Source organism: Budorcas taxicolor, chromosome 5, assembly GCF_023091745.1.
Source record: "Budorcas taxicolor isolate Tak-1 chromosome 5, Takin1.1, whole genome shotgun sequence".
Lineage (NCBI taxonomy): Eukaryota > Metazoa > Chordata > Mammalia > Artiodactyla > Bovidae > Budorcas > Budorcas taxicolor.
In genome coordinates this window covers 159,958,644-159,979,594 of record NC_068914.1, presented here as the reverse complement: position 1 = coordinate 159,979,594, position 20,951 = coordinate 159,958,644, and the positions used below count along the sequence as shown (strand labels likewise).

At 52.1% G+C, this 20,951-nt stretch overlaps 1 protein-coding gene across 2 annotated transcripts in view; it reads right to left on the bottom strand.

Annotated features, from left to right (window-relative positions):
• Positions 1-20,951, bottom strand: part of LOC128048431 (uncharacterized) — a 61,055-nt gene that overhangs the window by 33,008 nt on the left and 7,096 nt on the right. The window contains exon 1 of one of the 2 annotated variants that reach the window (XM_052640819.1): positions 2,567-2,880. The exons of the other annotated variant lie outside the window; for it this stretch is intronic. Coding sequence (XP_052496779.1) covers positions 2,567-2,701 — 135 coding nt within the window. The 5' untranslated portion in view covers positions 2,702-2,880. Of the gene's footprint in view, positions 1-2,566; positions 2,881-20,951 lie in introns of those variants that run through there. 2 annotated transcript variants of the gene reach the window in all.

Here is a 20,951-nt window from a genome sequence, read left to right as displayed (position 1 = left end):
CACGTTGGTCACCCTGGACACCAGAGAGCCCCTCAGGGTGGGCAGAGCCCTCAAGCCCCTCCCTGGGCCCCACGGGACGCCTTCCCGTCAGGCCTCGTCCACGCCGGTATGAAGATGGAAGCAAGTGAGACCCCTTCACAGCATCGACCACAGCTGGGTGCAAACTCCAGGGACCCGAACGTCCCCCATGTGGCAAAGCTCCCCGCTGGTCCTGCTGAGCAGAGCAAGATGCTGTCTGTACCTGTTTAGGCGGCAGGGGAGACCTGAATGTGGGCAGGGGCTAGTCACCACCCACTGCCTGTGCTGGGCAGCAGGCACCACCCGCACCCTGGAGACCCCCTGGGCCAGAAGTGGCCAGAGGTGGGGCACGGCAAAGACTCAGCGCAGTCCAGGGGGCACCCTGGGCCTGGCCCTGGTTGTAAACAAAAACAGGAGTGGCAGGGCCACCCTCCCACCAGCCCGCTGCAGTCCTTAAGACCCTGCCCCTGCTTAGCCCACTCTTTCCCCGAAACCCCATGAGAAAAACCAGGCAGGCACCAGATCCATTTTCCGAACTTTGTGTCATGTACACATCCTCAAAAATGCATTTTCTCCAGATGAGACTGTCCCGCATGGTGAGACGACCTCCCCGCATGGTGAGACCTCCCTACGTAGTAAGAAGCCCCTGGCCGGGACTCGGGTCTCCACGAGGAGTCTCCAGGGTGTCGGGCTGGCCCTAAGGACAAGGACAAAGGCAGGACAGGATGGCGTGGTGCCGAGGCAGAGCCTCCCTCCACGGGGCCGACCCGGCTGTTGGCTGTGGCCTCTCAGCCCTAATACATCCCCTGTGCTGGGGGGGGTGGGGGGGGGGCGGTGCTGGGCCCCTGGAGCCGGATGAACAGTAGCCCCCAGCTGAGTGGCCCTGGGGGTGCCTCCTCGGATGTTCAGGCCTCTCTGTACTCCTGGTGTCTGGCCCGTGGGCTCTCAGAGGGAGCAACCAACGCCCCTTATTTTGGGGTCTGCTTTAACCCTGGGGGATGCCCAACAGTCTAAGCAGAACGCCACACCATGCCTGCCCATCGTGCGCTACACTACAGGTCATCTGTGGACCCAAGAGAATGTCTCCTGCATTTTACAAGCAAGGCCCCAGCGGAACCCGGGCTTTTTGTAATTACTAACCCATCGCTGCCAACACCACGGCCAGCGTCAGCTCCTGGCCAGAGGGGCAAGCCACCCTCCATTTCTGAGGCCACTCCCCAGTGTCTCTCCCCGTGTTTCAAGTCTACTAGCTGCCTCTGATAAAGTCATAAACACAAATTCAAAACAGGGCACTGGGGTAAGGGGAGATGGCCTAGCTAAAAAGATGGCGAGGATGGCTCTACAGTAGTTCACAGAAGCAAACCTTCAGCCTCGGGGCCAGGTGAGCAGGACCTTACTGAAACCGTCTCTTCGTTCCTCTGGGTTCTCCTCTCGGTTCTGGAAACCAGGCAGCCCTGGGAGAGGGAGGCATGAGGCAGGCCTGGGCTACGCAGGCCTCTGTCCACGTTCCCGGAAACATGGCCTCTGAGCACCAGCTCACAGCACTGGGGAGTTATGGAAACAGGCCCCCCCTCCCCATTATGTTGTGGTCAAAGCACCCCGCAAGGTTGTCCAAACCACATCAATAAGATGAGGCAGAGTAAAGGGGAAATCGCACCTGTGATACGATCATATTAAAAAGCGGGTTTAATCTCCCAGTTATGGGTTTCATTTTAACAGGGTAAGTAACACGCAAACATGCTTTTTAAAAATCCCAAACAGCTAAAACCAACGAACTAAAATAAAATGAACATAGTGCTGGCCTACAGAGACTGTCGTGGCCTCTGAAGCCCAACTTTGAAGAAATTAATTTCAGTGTTACCTTAAAACCCTGTAATTACGGCAAACATGCATCCCTTTACCCCTTTCTTGCTCCCCACAAATTCCCCAGGGCTGTGGGCTGGGCCCGTGTGTGACCCATCTATAAAGAGGGATTTATTATGAAAAATTATGAGTTGTTTTTGTTTTATGCCACCATAAACAACAGCATCCACACACGGGGCTTTCACTCCAAGGGCCAGAGCGGCCAGTCCTTGACCCAGGGCCGCCCTAAACCAGCTCTCCATAAATGCCTGACCAGCAGGGGAAAAAAAAAAAAAAAGCAGCACTGATGGTTTAGGAAGTGAATGAAAGATTTCAGTTTTTCAAGAAAGGGCTGTGGCTTCCAAACAACCTTTCAGAACACGTCTGATCTAAAAACTGTTGTTTTCTCTTTTCCTCATGTTCTATTTAGGAAGCCTGCTATTTGACGTGTTCAACCAAATTCTCTCTGGCAAATGGCCGGCACACATCTGAGATTAAAAGCTGTATTTCACAAATTCCAAGTTCCAAAATTTTAACGACGGCCATGGAGTTGCTGCAAGCTGGGGCAGCTTCGGGTCCAAGATCAACCTTCCTTCCCAGGTCCCCCGGTCTGCGGAAGGCCTGCCCTACAAAAGGGCTCTTCTTAGAAATCCCTTCATCAATATTTAAAAATTCACTAAGTAGCGAAAGTGAGAAATGCACTTACCATCCTCAAGTGTCGCCTTGAACCCGACCGAGCCTGGGGCGCGCTGGTCGGCAGCTCTGCCCTTGCCGGAGGATCGCGCTCGGACGCAGCCGGCACTGCGCTATCGCACCCACGGCTGCACAGGCCCTGGCCCATCGGTCCGAGTCCTGGCTTCCAAAATGATTCTCCCCTTCACGCGGCGACAGGGGCAGAGAGCAAAGCGGTGCCATCTCCCACAACTCTTCCCAGGGCGGGACAGCTCCGGGACGGCGCGGGCGAAGCGCACGGCCAGGCCCCACTCCCCGGGTCCCGCACCGCGCCTCCGACCGCGCCGCTCGTCCTCTTCTCGCTCCGGCTTCCCCGGGTTGAACGATCGGACCAACCCGCAGAGTGACCCACAGGACACGGTCTCCACGTCCGCGACCTGCGCCGCGAGGGACCTTTGTCCGGGGCGAAAACGAAAGCGCGCGGGGCCGGGGGCGCCCACGCCCTGCCGCGGAGGTCCGCGCCAGCGCGCCCGGCGACTTTCTCCAAGTTCACGTGCATCCCGGGGCGGGCGGGCGAGCGCCGGGGGCCCAAACTTCCAGCGCCCGGCCGTCGGGCGCGCTGCGGGGCGCGGGCGGTCACCGGACGGCCCGGGGCGCAGGCCCGCGGCACAATGGGAGCCGGCCGGCCGGCGGACCGGCGGGGGAGCGCGGGGACAGCGCGGGCTCGGCCTCCGCGCGGCCGCTCATCTAGCGCGGCCGGGGCGCCGAATGCCGCGGCGGCGGCGGCGGCGACTGGGCACAGACGCGCCGCGCGCCCGGTGCATGCTAATGGCCGGCGGCCGCGCCATGAATTATTCAGCAGCGGCGCGGAGAGGGCGAGCGCGGCGCGGAGGGCGGCCCGGCCCGCGTGTCCCCCGCCGCCGCGAAGCCGCCGCGGCGACTTCCCAAACTTTCCCCGATCAGCACCGAGGATGCGGCCCCCGCGGCGCCTCCGTCCCCGCCCGAGCGCGCCGGCCGCGCTTCCCCCGTTGCCGCCTATTTTATGTCTTTTGTCTCGGAGTTGGCACCTGTCCCAGAGAGCGCGTTTCCCTGCCCACCCCTTCGCCGCCGGATCAGGGCGGGGGAGGGGGTCCGGGGGACCTGGAGAGGAGGGGATGGGCGGGGGGAGCGAGGCGCCTACGGCCCCGCAGCCTGGGGGAGACCGCCCGGGGGGGCGGCCGCGCAGCGCTCCCGGGCGCCCCAGTTCCGCGGGGAGATCAGGGCTTCGGCTGTGCCCGGAATACCAACAAGGCCTCCCGGGGCCCCCGGCCGTGCCCGCTGCGGGCAAGGACCCGGCGCGGCCCCTCCCCGACTCCCCCTCCGCCGCGCACCCCCCCGCCCCGGGCCGGCGCGCGCGGGCGGGGCGGGCGGCGCGAGCCGCGGATTCGCCGCCCGGGCCCCGCGCCTCGCCCCGCAGCCCCGCGTGCGCGCCCCCGCGGGCACGCCGCCCCGCGGTCTCCCCGCCCGCGCGGTCCCGAGGGGCTAGGGGCAGCGCTTCGCGGGGACTCATCCGCCTTCGGCTTCGCGCCCTGCGGCCCGTAAGCCCGGGCCCCGGCCCGCCCCCGCCGCCCTGGCACCTAAGCAGCGGCCGGAGCGCGCTCGGCGGCCGCGCTCCGAGGCGCCGGCTGCCATGATTGCGGGCAGCGGAGCGCGCGCGCGCACGCTCGGGCCCGGCTTGGGGACCCGGGGCGGACCGACGGTCCCTGGCCTGACCGCAGCCCAGCCCGGCGGCGGAGTGGCGGCTAGACCTCCGGCCTCCTCCCTGCGAGGCTAGGGCTCGCCGCGGAGCTCTAGACGAAGCTCTAGGACAGGGCTTTGGATCGCGGGTGGCAGCGGGCTTCCCCCAGGGCACGGTGCGCACCCGGAGGAGCCCGCGGCGGCTTGTCCCGACCCTGCCTGCGGGGCTGCGGGAGGGGCGCGGGGTCCAGTGGGGTGGGAGACGAAGTGCAGGGGATCTGGTGCAACGGAGGGGGCAGCGCGCTGTGCCCAGAGATGGGGGCCGCAAGGTGCCTGGCAGAGGGGGGCCCTCATGGTGCCCGGGGAAGGCATGAAATGGGCGGGGGCACCGTGCCCGGAGCCGCTGCCCAGCTCCAAGCTCTCTCTCTTCCTTCCCCGCAAAAACAACTTCCTGCCACCCCCCACACCCCCCATCCCCCGGCCCATGGTGCAGGAGCTGCGGGGAGAAGTTCTAGGCCGCAGCTTTGCTATCTGGGGGCCGGACGACGACGCTGCTGTCCCCGGGCCGCGCGGTTCCTGCCCGCGCCCTCTGCCGCAGTCGCGAGCGGGCCGGGGCTCCAGGGTCCGGACCCTGGTTAGAATGACAAGAAAGCCACAGCTGCTTTTTTTTTTTTTTTTTTTTTTGGCTATTCTGTAAGGGCGCCTGAGTGATTCCTGGCGCTTGGGGACGCCGACACGGGGTCACCCTGCATGGACCCCATCCCCCTACCCGGGGCATGCCCTCTCTCAGAGCCAAATGGACCTGGTTGTACCCAGTGCCCGCGACAGGGGCCCAAGTGAAACGAGGCCTCCTGGGCCCCATCCCAGTGTCTCTCTGTGCCTGTCTCTCCCCACCCCCCCACCCCAGCCGGCCTTGGCATTCTAACCAGTGTCCCTTGACGTCACATCTCGCCATCTCTGTCAACCAATTAAAACTTGCCCGTTGTCATAAAAATATATATACTTTTTATGCCATTGGTAAATTCAAAAGTTCCTCGTGTGCCCTGCTTCCCAGGAAACTTCATTCCACACTGGACTGCCCAGGCAGGGGGTACCAGCCATGGTGCCAGGCTGGGCTGGGGCAGGCGAAGCAGCTCAGGCCAGGGCCTCCCTTGCCCACTGACCCACCTAGGAGGCTCCCTAGGCCCACCCTGACCTTGGCGTTGAATCGTGCTAGACACACACACACACACACACACATGACTGCCACCACCGTATGACATATACGTTGTGGAGAGGAGGAAGGGAAGGAGGGGGGGGGAAATAGGATGGATTAAGAAATCTTCCAAAATTACTTTCTTGTGTGTTAGAATCTTCCTAATGGCCTCTTCTTTGTAGGGACAGACATTCCACCCCCCCCCCACCCCCAGCCATGAGAAAATTCAGTTTTAGAGAGTGGAGTGGAAATGTTTTCTGATTAATCTTTTCACCGAAACCCTGACCAACTTTCACTTTCTATGGCTGCTGACACCAAGCGAGAGGGCCCAAGCTGGGGTAGTTCCATGATGGAGTGGGTTTTGCCCCTGCCCCGAGGAAGGTTTGGGGTGACCCTTCCCAGCTTCCAGGGCTGTGGGGTCCCCTTGGGAAGCCCAGGAATTCTGTGCTCCCCTTCCTCAGAAAAGGACTCCCAGCAGCCGTAGCCACGTTCCAACAAGACGGCAGGAAAAACCAATCTCTCCTTAGCGCAGTCCTTTATAATTTTCTCCACTGTGACAGTTGCCAGCCCTGACCAGGACATATTGGGGGAAGAGGACACACTCCCATGAGATGAGTACTGCAGGGCACCCCCGCCCAAGCCACACAGGCCCTGCCGTCACCTCCTCCTGCTCTGGCCACACCAAGGAAGAACCCAACCACTAACTGCCATTATAAAGTCCCCCTTTCCCCATCTTTACTGTATGGTTCAACTACTTTATAAAAAAACATATTAAAGACATTTTGTGGTTTAGCAACTTTGGGGACTAGAACAACAGAAATGCCTCAGAGACCAGGCTGGATACAGAGATCTAAACACTGGACGTACCGGGCCCTTTTAATACCAAATCTCTTGTTTTTCCAAAATAATCAGCCAGCTTGGTAAGGACCAAATGGAGATTTTGAAAATAAATATCTGGTGACTCTTCTCACGGAAAACCATTCCCAAGTGCAGACTCCAGAAAGGCTTCATACCTTTGAGATAAATTCACACACACACACACACACTCACACACACAGACAAATACTACAACCAACACATTCAACCACCACACTATAATCTATTTATAATCACTTTCCTAAACACTATAAATATTATAACTAATGTGATATATGTTGTGTGATTAAATGGGTGGATTAAAACACTGAATTTAAAAAGCCACAAAGAAAAAGATTATCTTCCATTATGCCACTTACAACTCTTGTTCCATTGGCACAAATACCGATTTGACAACTGTATCATTATGAAGGCAATGACTAAATGCCAAGATATTAGCTTTGTAATTTTCACCTGAAATCACTGTGTAATCGTACTGGCTTGCTAACCTTTTCATTAGCTGATTTTTTTTTTTCTTGCTCTCACACACAGTAATAAGTTAATTTTTCCTCCTCCCAATTTTTATTTGGTAAAACAAGAAATTGGGTGAGTCAGAATAATATTCAAGAACACACACTTTTTTATCCTGTCTATACTTGGCAAGGATTTACATATAATTTGGTTGCAAATTCAGAAATCAAATTCTGCTTTACGTAAGGAAAATAATAGCACTCCTGTTCTGTTGGGTATTTTTCAGGTTTCAGGTTTGTAAAGTCTTTTTCCAACTCCCTATCATATTGTATTATTCAAAGTAAATGAATTTTTAAAAGGGCGCTCACATTAGCAAAAAGAAAACGTGGAAATTGACTTTGTTGGATGAATATTCTGATGAACAGCTTTCTTGGAGGAAGAACTTGGTCTCTGCCTGTGGGCCGCACCATGCCCATGGTCAGATATTTGAAAAATAAGTCATAGGAAGGCTCTCGCTATACCAGGATGTTTATAGTACCAGCCTTATACAGTTATTTTTTCCTGATTTCTCCCAAGATTTGCCTAATGGGAATGCGGCCGGCCACTTCCTGCTGTGCTCCAGCACAGCTTTCGGCCACAGTCCAGCCTCACAAGGCCGGGGCATTTGAGTTTAGTTTCCCTGTTCTTAACCTAGCGACGTTAAATAGTTTAAAATTTTCGGTGTGCGAAGCATTAGGAGGACTTGGTACACAGATGCATTTAATCTAATTAAAGTAAGCAGGATGAAGTGTGAGTGAAAACTTACATGTTCAGTTGGGTTTTAGACATTCGACTTGCCCACCCCAAGACTCCGATGCTTTAAAAACTAGCCCAGTAAACCGGAGGTGGCCAGTTTGTGGCAGCTCGTGGGTAAGATGCCACCCTTTCAGTCATCCCAGACAGTGCCCTCTTGGGCAGCCTCCACAGAGCTCTGAGCGCCGTGCGGAAAAGCAGCCCAGGCTCGCGGTTTTATTTCTTCCTTTTGCCTTTGTCACAAAGTACTTTGTAGGTTTGGGATTCCATTTTGATCCATCTATTTCGTAATAACTTGCACCCTTGCTTTCTGAAGCCTTCATTTTAACCCGCAAACCTATTAGCATCAATTTACCTTAGGTAAGCTTTTTTTTTTTTTTTTCTTACAGAGAGGGGACAGAAGCCTTCAGGTGAGTAAAATAGTTTCTATGGTCTCAGAGTGGTTAAAGAAAAGTGAGCAAGTATCCATAGAAAGGATTCTTTCCTTCCAAACGTAAAGAAGCATTTTTCAGAACCTTTTGCTTTAGGTTACTTGGTTTTTGAGTTAACGAACAATAGAAAGGAAACTCCGGGCATGGGACAAGCATATCTGAGGGACAAAGCACGGGGCAGGATACTGCACTGGTCGCCAGCCCTCGTCCCCACAAAAAAAGCATGCTGGCAGGGCACTTCTATGCTTGCTTTCTTAAAAAGAAATGTGCACACATACAAAGAACAGACTCAGTGTGCCCGCTTCCGACAGCGACGCAAGGCTGGCGGGGGAGCGCCACACCACGCAGTCACCTGCCTGGGTAGAAAGCTTCTGTGAGTGGCTGTTTCATCGTATTAAACACACTTTGGAAGTCTACACGTTCACGTTCCATAATGTTACCTGTGCGTGTATATCAAAAAAGTATATTAACCCCGAGGGCATTCTTTAAGGAGTTAATATTTTTCAATTAAGAGGAGCGCATCCAACAACTAGAAATCTAAAATAAATGTGTGTTCGATCATGGATATAAATATGTGAATATACTGTATATAATACGTATGTGTTAGTATGAGAAATTTCCCCTTACCAATGAGGAATTACAATGCATCTTTTCCATTCCAAAATAGTGAGAAGCACAAATCAGAAAATACGAATTAAAGAAGATGGGCCAGTATCCCTGGTTATATATGCATGTATCAAATGCCAAAGCTATATTCCTGGCTTAATATAAGGAATGAGAAAAAGCACAGTACAAACTAAATTTTTTAAAACATCAAAATTACCTTTCAAAAAGATGTGGGTGATGAATTTATGTATTTAGGTTGCTCAATTCTGCAATTTCTAAACTGGAATCATCATAAATTGGGAAATTAACATTTTTCTAAAGAATTTATTGTGCGGCTCATAGCAATTTTTTTTTTTTAGCAATTAAAGATATATTAGAATTTGAACTGTAACAGTTTCTGGTAGAAGGAGGTACTAATTTCCACAAGAACTAAAAGACATCAGAAAATCTGAAAAGAATTTCACTCCCTCAGTTTTCCAGGAATGCCTTCCTTTCATGGTTGAAAACTATCGATTTTTTGGAAGTACTTTTTATATCTTATCAATCCTTTATAGGAGTCTGATAGTCATTATTAGTCATTATTCTTTTAAAATTATATCTAAGCAGAATTTAGCAGTTAAGAATTGAAAGCAGTTTTTAAAACTGTCAAATGTTTATATTATTTTTAGTTTAAATAATGCTGAAATGCTAATGAAGATCAGTATAGAATTTTTTTTCTTCCCCGCAGACAAAATGGGAATTTTAATATCATTTCTTAGTCCTTCAGTGAGCTAGATAAATTATAACCCCTCTAGACTAAAGAAAAAAAGAAAGGAAAAAACCCTGATTTAGAATTCAGATGGTTCACTGCTAAATTGTAAGGCATAGCAGGAACTTATTTTTTAAATAAAGATTTCACAGATTACATCTTTAAAATGACTGCAACAAGACCTAAACTGCCTGCAAAATGAATCCATACAGAAAGAAGGACTTAGGGAATGGGAGTGTCAATTACAAATTGTTTGAAATTTGACCACACTGGTCTTATTTATTGAAATATTCCCATTTTTTTTTTAAACTCCAACATGATTTCACACAGCAGAAGTACTTCACCTTATGCATAATGACAGTTTCATTTTCCTGACTATGTATAAATATTATAGCTTTTAGATCTGGTTAACAGAAAGATAAGTTTAAGGTTGGATTTTTCACATATGCCCTTTCTATAAAAAGTGAAAAAATGTCTCACCTAAATTTATCACAAGATAATATTTAATGGCTGCAAAATAAAATACTAAAAAAGAAAGCCAATGCTTTTGTTCTGTTTTGTTTCTTGCTATTTATAGAGCAACTTTTGGTGTAATTCCTAATTTTAAAGAAACATGAAGTTCATTTTTTTTTAACCAAAAGAAAGAGGTCATGTAAGCAATCAGACAGTGGATGACATTAGACTTGAAAATGAGGGTCTAAATAATTTTTACATGATGAACATATATTTTTTAGATATATTTGAAAATAACCAGAGATGTGGACAAGCATTTTCACAGCTGTGCTTGGCTTCCAACGATGTTCAGAGAGAGGGATTTTCAACTACCGTCAATGTAGCTGCTAACATTTCAGCCATTCACCCATTTTTCAGCTCTGTATTCTAAACAAGTTACAAGATTCTGCTTCCAAAGTCCTTCCCAGACTCGGTGTCTGAGGGGAGGCAGTGGACGCAGGCACGGCCACCTCTTCCTCTCACTCACAACTTCTCTGAAATTGGCAGTCTCTCACACACACATTTCTAGGAGGACCCCAAGGCTCACGGGGAAACATCTTGCGTTGGGAAAAAACTTCTCAGTGCACACCTGGATGTACAGATTCGGAAAAATTAACCAGCTGCAGCCAAAAGCCGAAACACAACCACCCGAACACAGCCTGCGAGAAACACAGAGCTCTTTGACGTGACAAGAAGACTTATAAATAAAATAGCTCCAAGGCAGACAGGCTGAACGAGCTTTTCAAGACAGCCTGTCGGTGCCTCAAACTTGAATATTAGAACATGAAAACATTGGCAGCATGAAGACAGTATCCTGGGATGTGTGCATGTGCGTGCACACGCGTGGACTCCCATGTATGTGTGTGCGTCTACGTGTACGTGTATGTGTAGGGACATAGGTTTTGCGGCTCTTACGGCCTGGGGGCTCCCCTGAGGTCCTGGTGGCCAGCACCGAGCCCAGATGAAGGGCAGGCCCTACCTGTATTTTTGGGGGGATCACTCCTATCATGACACATGTGCAAACATCAAAAGCCAGTGAAAACATAACCTGCTGTAGGCATGAAGGACCGACCTCAGATATAGAAACACTTTCCCTGTAATTAAAAATCGTGTTTTGTGAATGGGAAACCAAGCTGACCTCATTCAGCGTAGTCAGGACTAAAGCGGCCAGGCCAGGTTCGGGCAGCGCGGCTAGGGCCCGGGGCCGGGGCGTGTTCTCTGGCCTGTAGCTCTGAAGCTGGGTGAGCCTGATCCCTCAGGAGAGGAGGTCAGGCTGGGTTCAGGCCCCAAATATCACTACCTAAGCCAGGCTGGGTGAGGCTGCACACAGAGCCGTGGGCCCTGGGATGAAGGTACCCAGGCCCTCAGTAGACACGCCAGGAGGAGGAGGGTCTCCAAAGCACGCAGTCTAATCCTCCAAATCGGGGGCCATCTTGCTGGCAGGATCGAAGGCCTTGAGGGCGCCAGGATGCTCCGCATCTTGTCCAGACTCTCCCCACGCTCAGCCCACACCCTGCTCACATCACTGCACAGCGTTTTCGATACAGTTCAAATCAACAAAAGCACCCCAAGCGTTTAGTCAGTGCCATGTTCAGAAAGCAACGACTCGCAGTGAAGATTTTTGCTAAGGTAGCAGGGATAGCATCTCGTGTGAGTGTGTAGCAAGCGTCTCGTCACTTACACGGCGAGTTCCGACCCCCATCCCACGTGATCCTCACAACCCGAGTGGCAGACAGAACAAGAATGGTCGAACCTCCTTAAAGACGAGAGAAACTGAGGCCCAAGTGGCTGGAACAGAGACTCTGGCCCAGCGTCGCAGAGGCCACACACAGTGCTTTGTTATTTTTGCTTTTTCTTTTTTTTTAACAGAAAACATCACCGCCACCCCTTCGCACTCATGCACACTCAGGCTTTATATATATATATATATATATATATATATATATATATATATATATATATATATATATGTAAGAACAGTTCCCAGGAAAAACAGAGCTCCATTGAAATCTGGATCCCAAGACTGTCTTGAGCTGGCCAGCTTGGGCAATCTCCCGCCCCCCACAACCAGCTCTGGTCATCTGAGGCGTCCACCCTTCCCTGCCAGGTGCATCACCCTCAAAGCTGGGCTGGACCAACCGACCTCCTGATGTAAAATTGCACCCGAGCTGGGCCTGCCAGAGTCCTCAGAACAAAGCCACCTCGCCTGAGCTGAGGGGTCAGAGTGCCCCCTGTCCACCATCCCTTCTGTTGGGGTGCCAACACCCCGCAAACAGAGACTTCCCCGCCATGCAGCCAGGAAAGCGCAGAGCCCCCACCCGAGCCTTCCCTGGCTCTCGGCCCTCTGTGAACCCGGCAGGTCCCAGCCCATAGTCTCAATGTAAAAGGCCAAACGGGTGACGAAGATGGCCTGGGAGAACCTCAGAGCGAGCATCCCTAATGACCAGCTCCTCGTGGAGAGGCTCCGAGGGCAGCTCTCTTCAGGAGGGGCAGCCAAGGTCCCGTGCCCAGATGCCAGCGGTCTGCAGGGGCACATGCGTTCCCGTCAGACGGTTCCTGCTTCTCAGAAATGGGAAAGCACAGGGGAAACTGCCGTAATTGGGGAGGGGCCAGGACCACAAGGAAGGGGTAAAGAAAGAGGGAACCAGCTGATTTGGGAAATGGTTGTACTGAAGGTGATGCTAGCAGGGCGGGTCGCCATGGTGTCGCCCTCTCCAGCAGAGACCTGCACCACGGGGAGAAATTTCCTCAAGCGCCTGCCTCCTCCCGGGGCTCCTGGTACACGCTGACCCCACCAGATCACCCTCAGGATAGCAGGTCTTCCCCAAAAGCCAATTTCCATCTCAGAATATTGCACCCCACAAACGACCAGCTCAGAAACAAACTAAGCATTTTATAAAGTTTCCTCAGCAGAGCCAGGTGAACAAAACCCACGGGACACAATGAGGCACAGGCCAGAGGGTCTGGCTTGGCCAAGAACTTGAAGCCGCCACCCTGTTCACTTTCAAAGGCAGAGTCTTCCAAGCCTCCTTTTACGTGCTTTCTTTTTCACTTAATTACAAGACAACAGGCTTAAAAAAGAAAAAAAAGACAAAACGTTTAAAAATTTTGGAAAAAGGTTACAAGGCGCTAAGTCTCAAAAGCTGCTTGGGATAAAAATTATAACCTTGTTCAACATTGGAGGAAAAAACAAAGAATGCAGACGACAATGCTGGAGGCTGAGTGTAGCCTCAACTGCCTCCAGCACGTCCTGCTTGAGGGCTCACCTGGACCTACCCCGGGGCCTCTGTAAGGCAGTGATTCGGAGGAAAAGGCAGGGCTGGGAGGGGTGGGGGCCGCATCCCAGAGCAGAAGCGTGGGAAGGTCCCTGTGTCCCCGCTGACGACTCTGGACTAGGCACTCCTGGAGCACTTCTGCTTTTCCGACGGCAGGACGCCACAGAAACCCACAGAAACCGAGGCGGGCAGAAAGGAAAACTCGGCACCGCAGACCCTCCTCCGCACCTCGGGCGGCGGCTCGCGGTCCCTAACGGCCCTGTAGAGGCGCCTCCAGCCGGGCGACGGCCTGGACCGGGCTGCGGCCGCTTGGGGTCCGTCGTCGAACCGGCGCATCGGCGACCTGGGCGGGCGGCGGGGGCCGGGGCTCTTCCCCTCCGGGCGGGTCCGCACGGCCCTGGAGGCTGGGCGGCCTCGTGCGCCTCGTCCAGGCGGGGCCAGGGCCGGGCAGGTGGCTCGAGATCTGGGGCTTGGGGTCCCCATCGGGTGGGGAGCGGGGCGGCGGCCGGGTCCACGTGGCTGGGGGTCCTGGAGTCAGTCTGGGGCGGGTCCGGCAGGCCGGGATCAGGGTCCGAGCAGGGTCCGAGCGCCCGCCGGAACGGACGCGCGCCGGGGTCCCCAGGGCCGGGGTCGGAGGGCCTGTCCCAGTCCAGGTCCGAGGCGGGCCCGGGGTCGCGGCGGCGGCACGCGCCCCGATTAGCCGCGGGCTGGCGGCGGGGCGGCCCCATTGAGGGCGAACAAAGGGCGCGACCCTGGGGTCAGGGAGTCGCGGGCCGCCGGCCGCTGCCCGGTGGGCCCGCCTTGTTTACTTTGCCCAAGCAGAGCACACAATATAGCGACTAAAGCGGATTAGAGGGTCGCGCCCCGGAGGCCGCGGGACCTCCCAGCCGGGCGCCTCCCCGCCGGCCCTTCCCCGGGTTCCCCGCCGCCTGGGCCGCCCCGACCGGCGCAACCGGCGGGGATACGGAGGCGGCGGGTCAGCGCGCGCGGGCGGCTGTCCGGGGGGGCCCCCGGGGCCCGGCTCACCTGCGCCCCGCGGCGGCCCGGGCGGGGGTCACTCTGGGAACCGCCCCCCTCCACCGGGCCTTGTAAACCAACCTCGGGCAGGGAGTCATTGATTTCCCGACCCTTTCCAACACTGCAGGTCCAGGCATTCATTTAATTCATTTTACGGGACAGCAAACGGCACTTGCTTGAAGGCTGATGTTTTTGGATGCAAACACGGACAGCGTTTTTCAGGTCACACCATCCTGCAGCGTTAGAGTTAAAAAAGAAAATGCCCGCCTCTTGTCTGGACACAGAGATGCACCGCCCGGCAGCAGGTGACTTAAGGCTGCAGAATAATATACATTTAAAAAATAATATGTTGAGGTAGAGAAGTCCTGGGAAGTACAAGCTGGGGGAAAAAATTACCTTTTCTTTCTTGTAAAAGAAAGCACATGAGTGTATAAATAAACCCTAAGATTTCCACCCAAAGACCACAGTGTATCATCTGGCATGCTGAATTCAAGATCATGTTCTCGAGATAGGAACTTACAGGATCTTTTTAATCGCCCTTTAAAAACAAGCAGCAGGAGCAGAAAGCACAAACTCAAAATCAGGCAGAGGCTGACCATGGTGGGGGCGGGGGCGGGGGAGGCCACTGGACCAAACGTCCACGAAGAATAAGAATGCCTTTCCCCCATTCTCGATGCTGTTGCTTATGGGGACAAAAATACTTCTCCTTAAGTTCAAACAAAATCCTAGTTGACATTTTTATGCCCTAGCTGTTCAAGTATATATGTTTGACTAGGAAACTCATATAGGGTTTGATTAATAAGCTATCAACATAGCTTTTATAAGAGAAATCTTTTATAAGAGAATGAATACTATTTACTGACTATACATATTTGTTGACCTAACGAATATTTCTGCTACATGCCATCTATCCACAACTATTGAAGGAAAATATGCCATTTGTCTAGATTTCTACTCACAAGACTTTAAAAATGATTTTTCCTTGCTTATAAAAATACCACGTTTAGAGAAGGCACAGCCTAATCTAAAACATAAGTAATTTAAAAGTAAAATATGAAGATAGACATTTTAGAGATAATTTAAGCAATAAGAAGTATAAATAATCCAAGTCTAAACTACAGGGAAAAAGGAAAATTCACCTATGTGCCATTATCTAGAAAATAATATTCACTTAAAAAAAAAAGAAAATAATATTCAATTGCATTTCCTTCCCAACAGTGAACATATGCATACAATATTAATGCATAATTTACATACATATTTACTGTTTGGGAAGTATTGGCTCCCATACGACCCTACGCGCTGACAAACTCTTTGTCAACACTATTTTAACAGTGACATAATTAATATTCCATTATACTGTTAAGTGATAATTTACCCCAGAACTCCCTATATTATTACAAACTTCAGTTCTTGCTAGTATTTCTGTACCATAACTAACACTATGAACAATGACCTTGCCTGTGAAGTTTGTCTGCGATGTGGGTTGTTAACAAATCTCTTAAGGATCCATTGGTAATCTGACGTTGAAGCCACAGCATTATCTGAGGGGGTCAAGACAGAGCTTCGGAGACTTCACAGTAGCAACAATCAACTCACAAATTCTAGAATTCGCTTCAGATCACAGTCACTGCAGATAGTGATGTGGAAGTTAGTTTGTTTCCCCTCCAGAGGCCTGGTAACTGTGGAACTTTTGCCTGATGGGTTTGTGGGACCAGCTGAGGCACATGCCTGATTGCAACACAGCGTTTGGGAACTGTGCCCTTGCATGAAAGCCCTGGCCTCTGTGTGCCTACCGAGTCACTTGGCACTAACGGCCATCCACTTGGTGAGTTTAAGTCAGGACCAGAGAGCTGAACACCTTGGAAACATTATCTCAACAGCTCTGTCGAAATTCTGCACGTCTGAGGAGTGCTTTGGCCTGAGGGGCTTTCTTTGGGAGAATTCAAAACCTCAGGCCCGCTTTTCAGCACCGCCTGCCGGAGTGCCTGCCATCCTCCCACCACCCGGCCCTGATCAGCTCGGAGGAGGCCCAGCCAAGCTGCTGCCCATCACCACCGTGGGCACCGTGAGAGGCTGTGTTTTCAGCCATTTGCCCCTTGTCCCCGAGGTCCTGGGAGAGGCTGGGCTCTGCCTTGGGGCCTCGCTGGCGGCCTGGTCTTCTGCTGACACAGCTCCCAGGAGGACTGGGGAAGGAGCCCCAGGACCACAGAGCCGAGGTCTTCTCTCCAAACACCAGGACTTGCATGAAGGAGGTGGCCTGGAGCTGGGCGCTGCCACCAGAAAACAGAAACACAAAGAGGCCAGGTGGCCCCAGCCCAAAAGTGCCGTGGAGTCATCAGAAAGTAGATGCTACGACTAGGCAGAGAAGACAGGCTGGAAGGAAATCTGTAGACGTGACCAGAGCTTTTGTGGGTGCTGAACGATTTCTCCCTGTCATGCCTTTCCCTGCATCTTCCAATTATTTGCTTTCATAATAGAAAGGGATCCTTTTGCTAATACAACTATTATAAGTCCAATAGACAGAATTCATCTTAAGACTGAGATAAATGATTATTACTACTCAGGGGTTGAACATAAACAATAAGAACCGTATATTGTTGCCAGGCAAGTTTTCAAGATGATAACGCTCAGTCGCGTGTCTCTGGTACTTTACCCTTTTAGAGAAACGCTTTCAAACAGAAAATGAAACCCGGCAGCCTTGCTATGCAAATACTGGCCACCGGGTGATTAATTCTCACAACAATCCTCGACAGTGAGCAAGGAAGGACACCTTCCTCCTCTTCAATTTGGGAGACTCAGGAGTGGAGGAGCCAAGTTAAGAGCCGCAAGATTTGAATGGAGGCTCAGAGTTGCCCCCCCCCACCCCCCGCCACCGCCCCCACCCCACTGTCCCTCTGGGAGCTTCCGGGACTCCATCTTAGCACCTTCCTGCAGGGGAGATATTTTTCCCATGGATCCAGTGTGTTTCCCGTTTTTTCCATTATTTTTCCTCATGACTGGAGGTGGTGCCTATGGCCGGGGCGGAACTGCAATGAATGAAGATTGTGTTGGGTTTGCTCGAAAACAATGGTATTTGCCCAGGATCCAGTTATCTCAAGAGGTGTGTTGCAGCGAAGCGGCCTGGCAGAGGTGTGACAGCGTCTCCGAAAGGCAGGGGCTGTCCTGTTTTCATATGATGACACTATAGCTGAACGCTGCACTCCTCTTGGGAAGGAAAAACATCCCTGTGGCCCCTCTGGGGCTTGAGTCCACCCTGAAGAACTCTCTCTGCCTGAGTGGGCACACGCCTTTTCCTATCGTACTTTGTTGAAGTGGGCCATTTCCAGCCCCTAGATAACAATGGATGGGAGCAAATCCACAAATCAAATACATTTGATCTTTGGTGTCTTTCTTTCCAAGGGAGTTAAAAGGCAAACCAGAATGCTGTTTTCTACTCTAAAAGGCAATTTCTAAATTTGGATTTTGAAAAAAAAAAAATTGTACTCCAGCTTGAAAATCCAGTGGCCCTCAGAAAGCAAGTAAGCTATACCACTCTGTGTGAAAATCATCTTAACTGGTTTAAAATACATCAGAACGAAAGGGTATGAGCTGACCATAAGTCTGCTATCACGCATGATCTGAAAGTGGGATGTACACAGACTGTATGCTCTGTCCCGAGAGCAGGCTGGGCCCAGAGGCAGTGTTCAGTGATTTTTAAGAGAGAGTCACCAACATCGGAGGGGCCAAACAGGTCTAAGCTTGTGATATTCCAAAGCCATCCTCAATTTTTAGATAAATAATTACAAAATGTCACCCACAGGTAAGGTGAATACATTGGAGACATCTATTTCCTCCAAGAAAACACGTCTGGCTCTTGGCTTTTTAAGCTGTCAGGAGATGGGCACATTTTCACAGGACCTTTTCTTTTACTTCCCCTTGTTACCCAGGGCACAGCAAACCATCTCTGCCTTCTAAAATAAAAACACATGCCACTTTAATTTCACAAAGAAAGCCAACATGCAGAATCTCTGCACGGATCATTTTTAAATTAGGGAGAGAGGGGGGAGACTGTTAACTGTGTTTTATACCTTTTGTGTGTGGGGGGGGGGCAGTTACCTTCTCCACGTGTTAATAATTTAACTGTCAAATCACAACAAACAGCTAATTCCATTTCTGAGATGCCAGGATTGCAACCTACAAGGGGAGATTTTAATTGTAACTGCTAAATAGCAAATGCTGACCGAAGTCCTGTTTTCAATCCCCAGACAAGGCTGGGACATGACTAATTTATTTTATCTTATCCATCTATCTGTGCACAGGATTAAAATATTTATATCAGTCTGTTCACTCTAAAACACGCAGTGCAGGCACCAGGGCCACTCCTCAATTTTTCACAGTTTTGGCTTTTCATTGTTTCCAGAAACGTACATTCCCTGTGTGGCGAGTACTCTCAAATGCTGATGGGATCTTTAAGTCACACGGATCCAGTCCCAGAGCCACACAAATGCCCCTGGCCATGCTGACAGCGACAGAGCTGTCACGCAGGCCTGAGCCCAACTTCGAGAGGAAAGCTTGCCTCTGGCCGGGGTGGCTGATGGAAACCAGAGCCTGGGAACGCTGTCCCGGCCAGGTGGCCAGGTAGGCAGCGGGCAGCAGGGGGTTAAGCAACGAGTGGGGAAGGGTGCAAACAAAAGGCCACGGGCAGGGCAAACCGGGCTGCAGGGCCCAGCCCGAACAGGCGCAGACACAGGGAGCTCTGTCTGCCCGCCCGCTGCCCGGCACTGTGACTAACCGCCCCACTATTGTGCCCTGAAGCCAGCCCTTTGTACCATCCTCCTGGCGTCTGGGATCGCGGCCGAGGAACCTTCCTTGTCCTGGAAACTTGCAGCCTCGACACCCATTCTTTCAGCTCTCGGGGCTGCTGGGGGCATGACTAGCCAGTGGCAGCGTCCTTTCCCCTGGTCAAGAAGGGATATCAGCAAAAAAAAAAAAAAAAAAAAGAAGCAGAAAAACCAGTCTCCCCAACTCTGGGGGAGGGGAGCCCTAGGTACCGCTAAACTTGCCCTGCCCAGTGCCATGGCCCTTCCCGACATGCGGCCACTGAACCTTTGAACTGCGGAGAGTCCCTCAGAACGAAGATGTATGTGCAAAATACACTCTGGATTTTAAAGACTTAATACAAAACCAGGGGTGGGGGGGGCAGGGAAGGGAAGATATCTCATTAATAATTTCGTATTAATTACACATTGAAATACATTATTTCGGATGTATGTTAAAGAAGTTGTATTGTTAAAGTGAATTCCACCTGTCTATTTTTACTTTTGTAAAAATGTGGAACATGTTAAATTACAGATGCGGCTGCCTTGGCAGCTCACGCGATGTTTCTACCAGACAGAGCTACGCTGGGCTGTGGGTACTGGGGTCTGGGAATGGGCCTTGCCCACAGCCCGCTTCCTCCTGGACACCACTGTCCCTCCCCACCCAGGGACAAAACCCTTCGCCCAGCGGCCAGGAACCCAGGCCCTCACGGCCTCACCTGTGTGCATTGCCTGTGTGCATTGACTCGGGGATGGGTCTTGCACACTCAGGTGTCTGGGACTCCTTTGTAAAGCATGTAAGTGTGCATAGGAACACGCACACGCGTGCTCGAGGGCCCTGACTCTCCACTGCAGGCCGTGTCAACTGTGCCGGCTGGTGTTCAGAGAGAGTCGGTTCACAGGGCACCGAAAGGCCATCTGACCCTTTGCTCTGGGACTTGCCCAAGGCCCCATCATGACTTTCCTGGACTCAAGCACTTTCGCTTTCATGGCTCCTTCCTCCGTAAATATTAAAAATTATATTTTATGACTGCATTGGTGTCAAGAACAATATAACCCACACTGAATTCATCATTATGTGTTCATTATTGCTATAGTCATTTTTTTTTCTTCTGATTAAAATTAAAACATATTTCTGAACCCTGGGTACTGTGCTCACCTGGACCATCACTCCGAGCACCCCTGACCACTCACTGAGCAGCGTCCTCACTCACAGAGGTGCGCCGGCCTCTTTCTGCATTTGGGGCTTCCCTGCCACCCCTCCAGTGACCAGATCACCCTCTAGAATTCCTTCCTCAAGTCCTGCCCTGGATGAATGGCTTGTGAAGTCCCACTAGACACCAAAAACCTTTCTACATTATTTTAAAAATACAAATATTGATCATGAGCAAGGCCCAGGATCGCAGCATGACTGAAGGCCCCAAGTCGGCGAGAACCAAGCCCCCCCATTCCCACCCAGCTCAGTGCTGGGGTCCCCGACCGGGTGCTCTGGGTGCCACATTCACCACCAAGGGACGAGCCCACTAAATATGTGATGGCAACCCAAGGGGTAACTGTTAGGGTGTGCAGTGGGCCACCACCAGCCAGCTCTGGGCACCCATGCCCTCCAGGCCTCACACCCCCGTGTGGGGCCCAGCTTCTGGAACTGGGGTGAGGAGGCTGGGCTTCTCAGCCCCTCTCGGAAGGAGGCATCCGAAGCTCTGGCCACCCACCCCTCCTCTGGCGCCACCGTGCAGGGCCTGGGCCACCCTGTGGGGGAAGACGGTGCAGGAGATGGTTAAAATTCTGCATCCTTTTTGCATCCGCCTCCAGAGGAAGCGCTGCTTTTTTTTTCTCTCTCTCTCTCTCTCTCAAGCAGGAGGAGAAAAAAAAAAAGCTGAGAGCAGCAATTTGCAGGCCTTGGGATGTTTTTCTCCTTGACAGTCCTGGGCCCCGCCTCGCTGGGCCTTCCTCCGGCCAGAGCGGCCACAGCGCGGTCTGCAGCGGCTGGCCGGCCCTGTGCACGCGCAGCCTCCCCGCGGA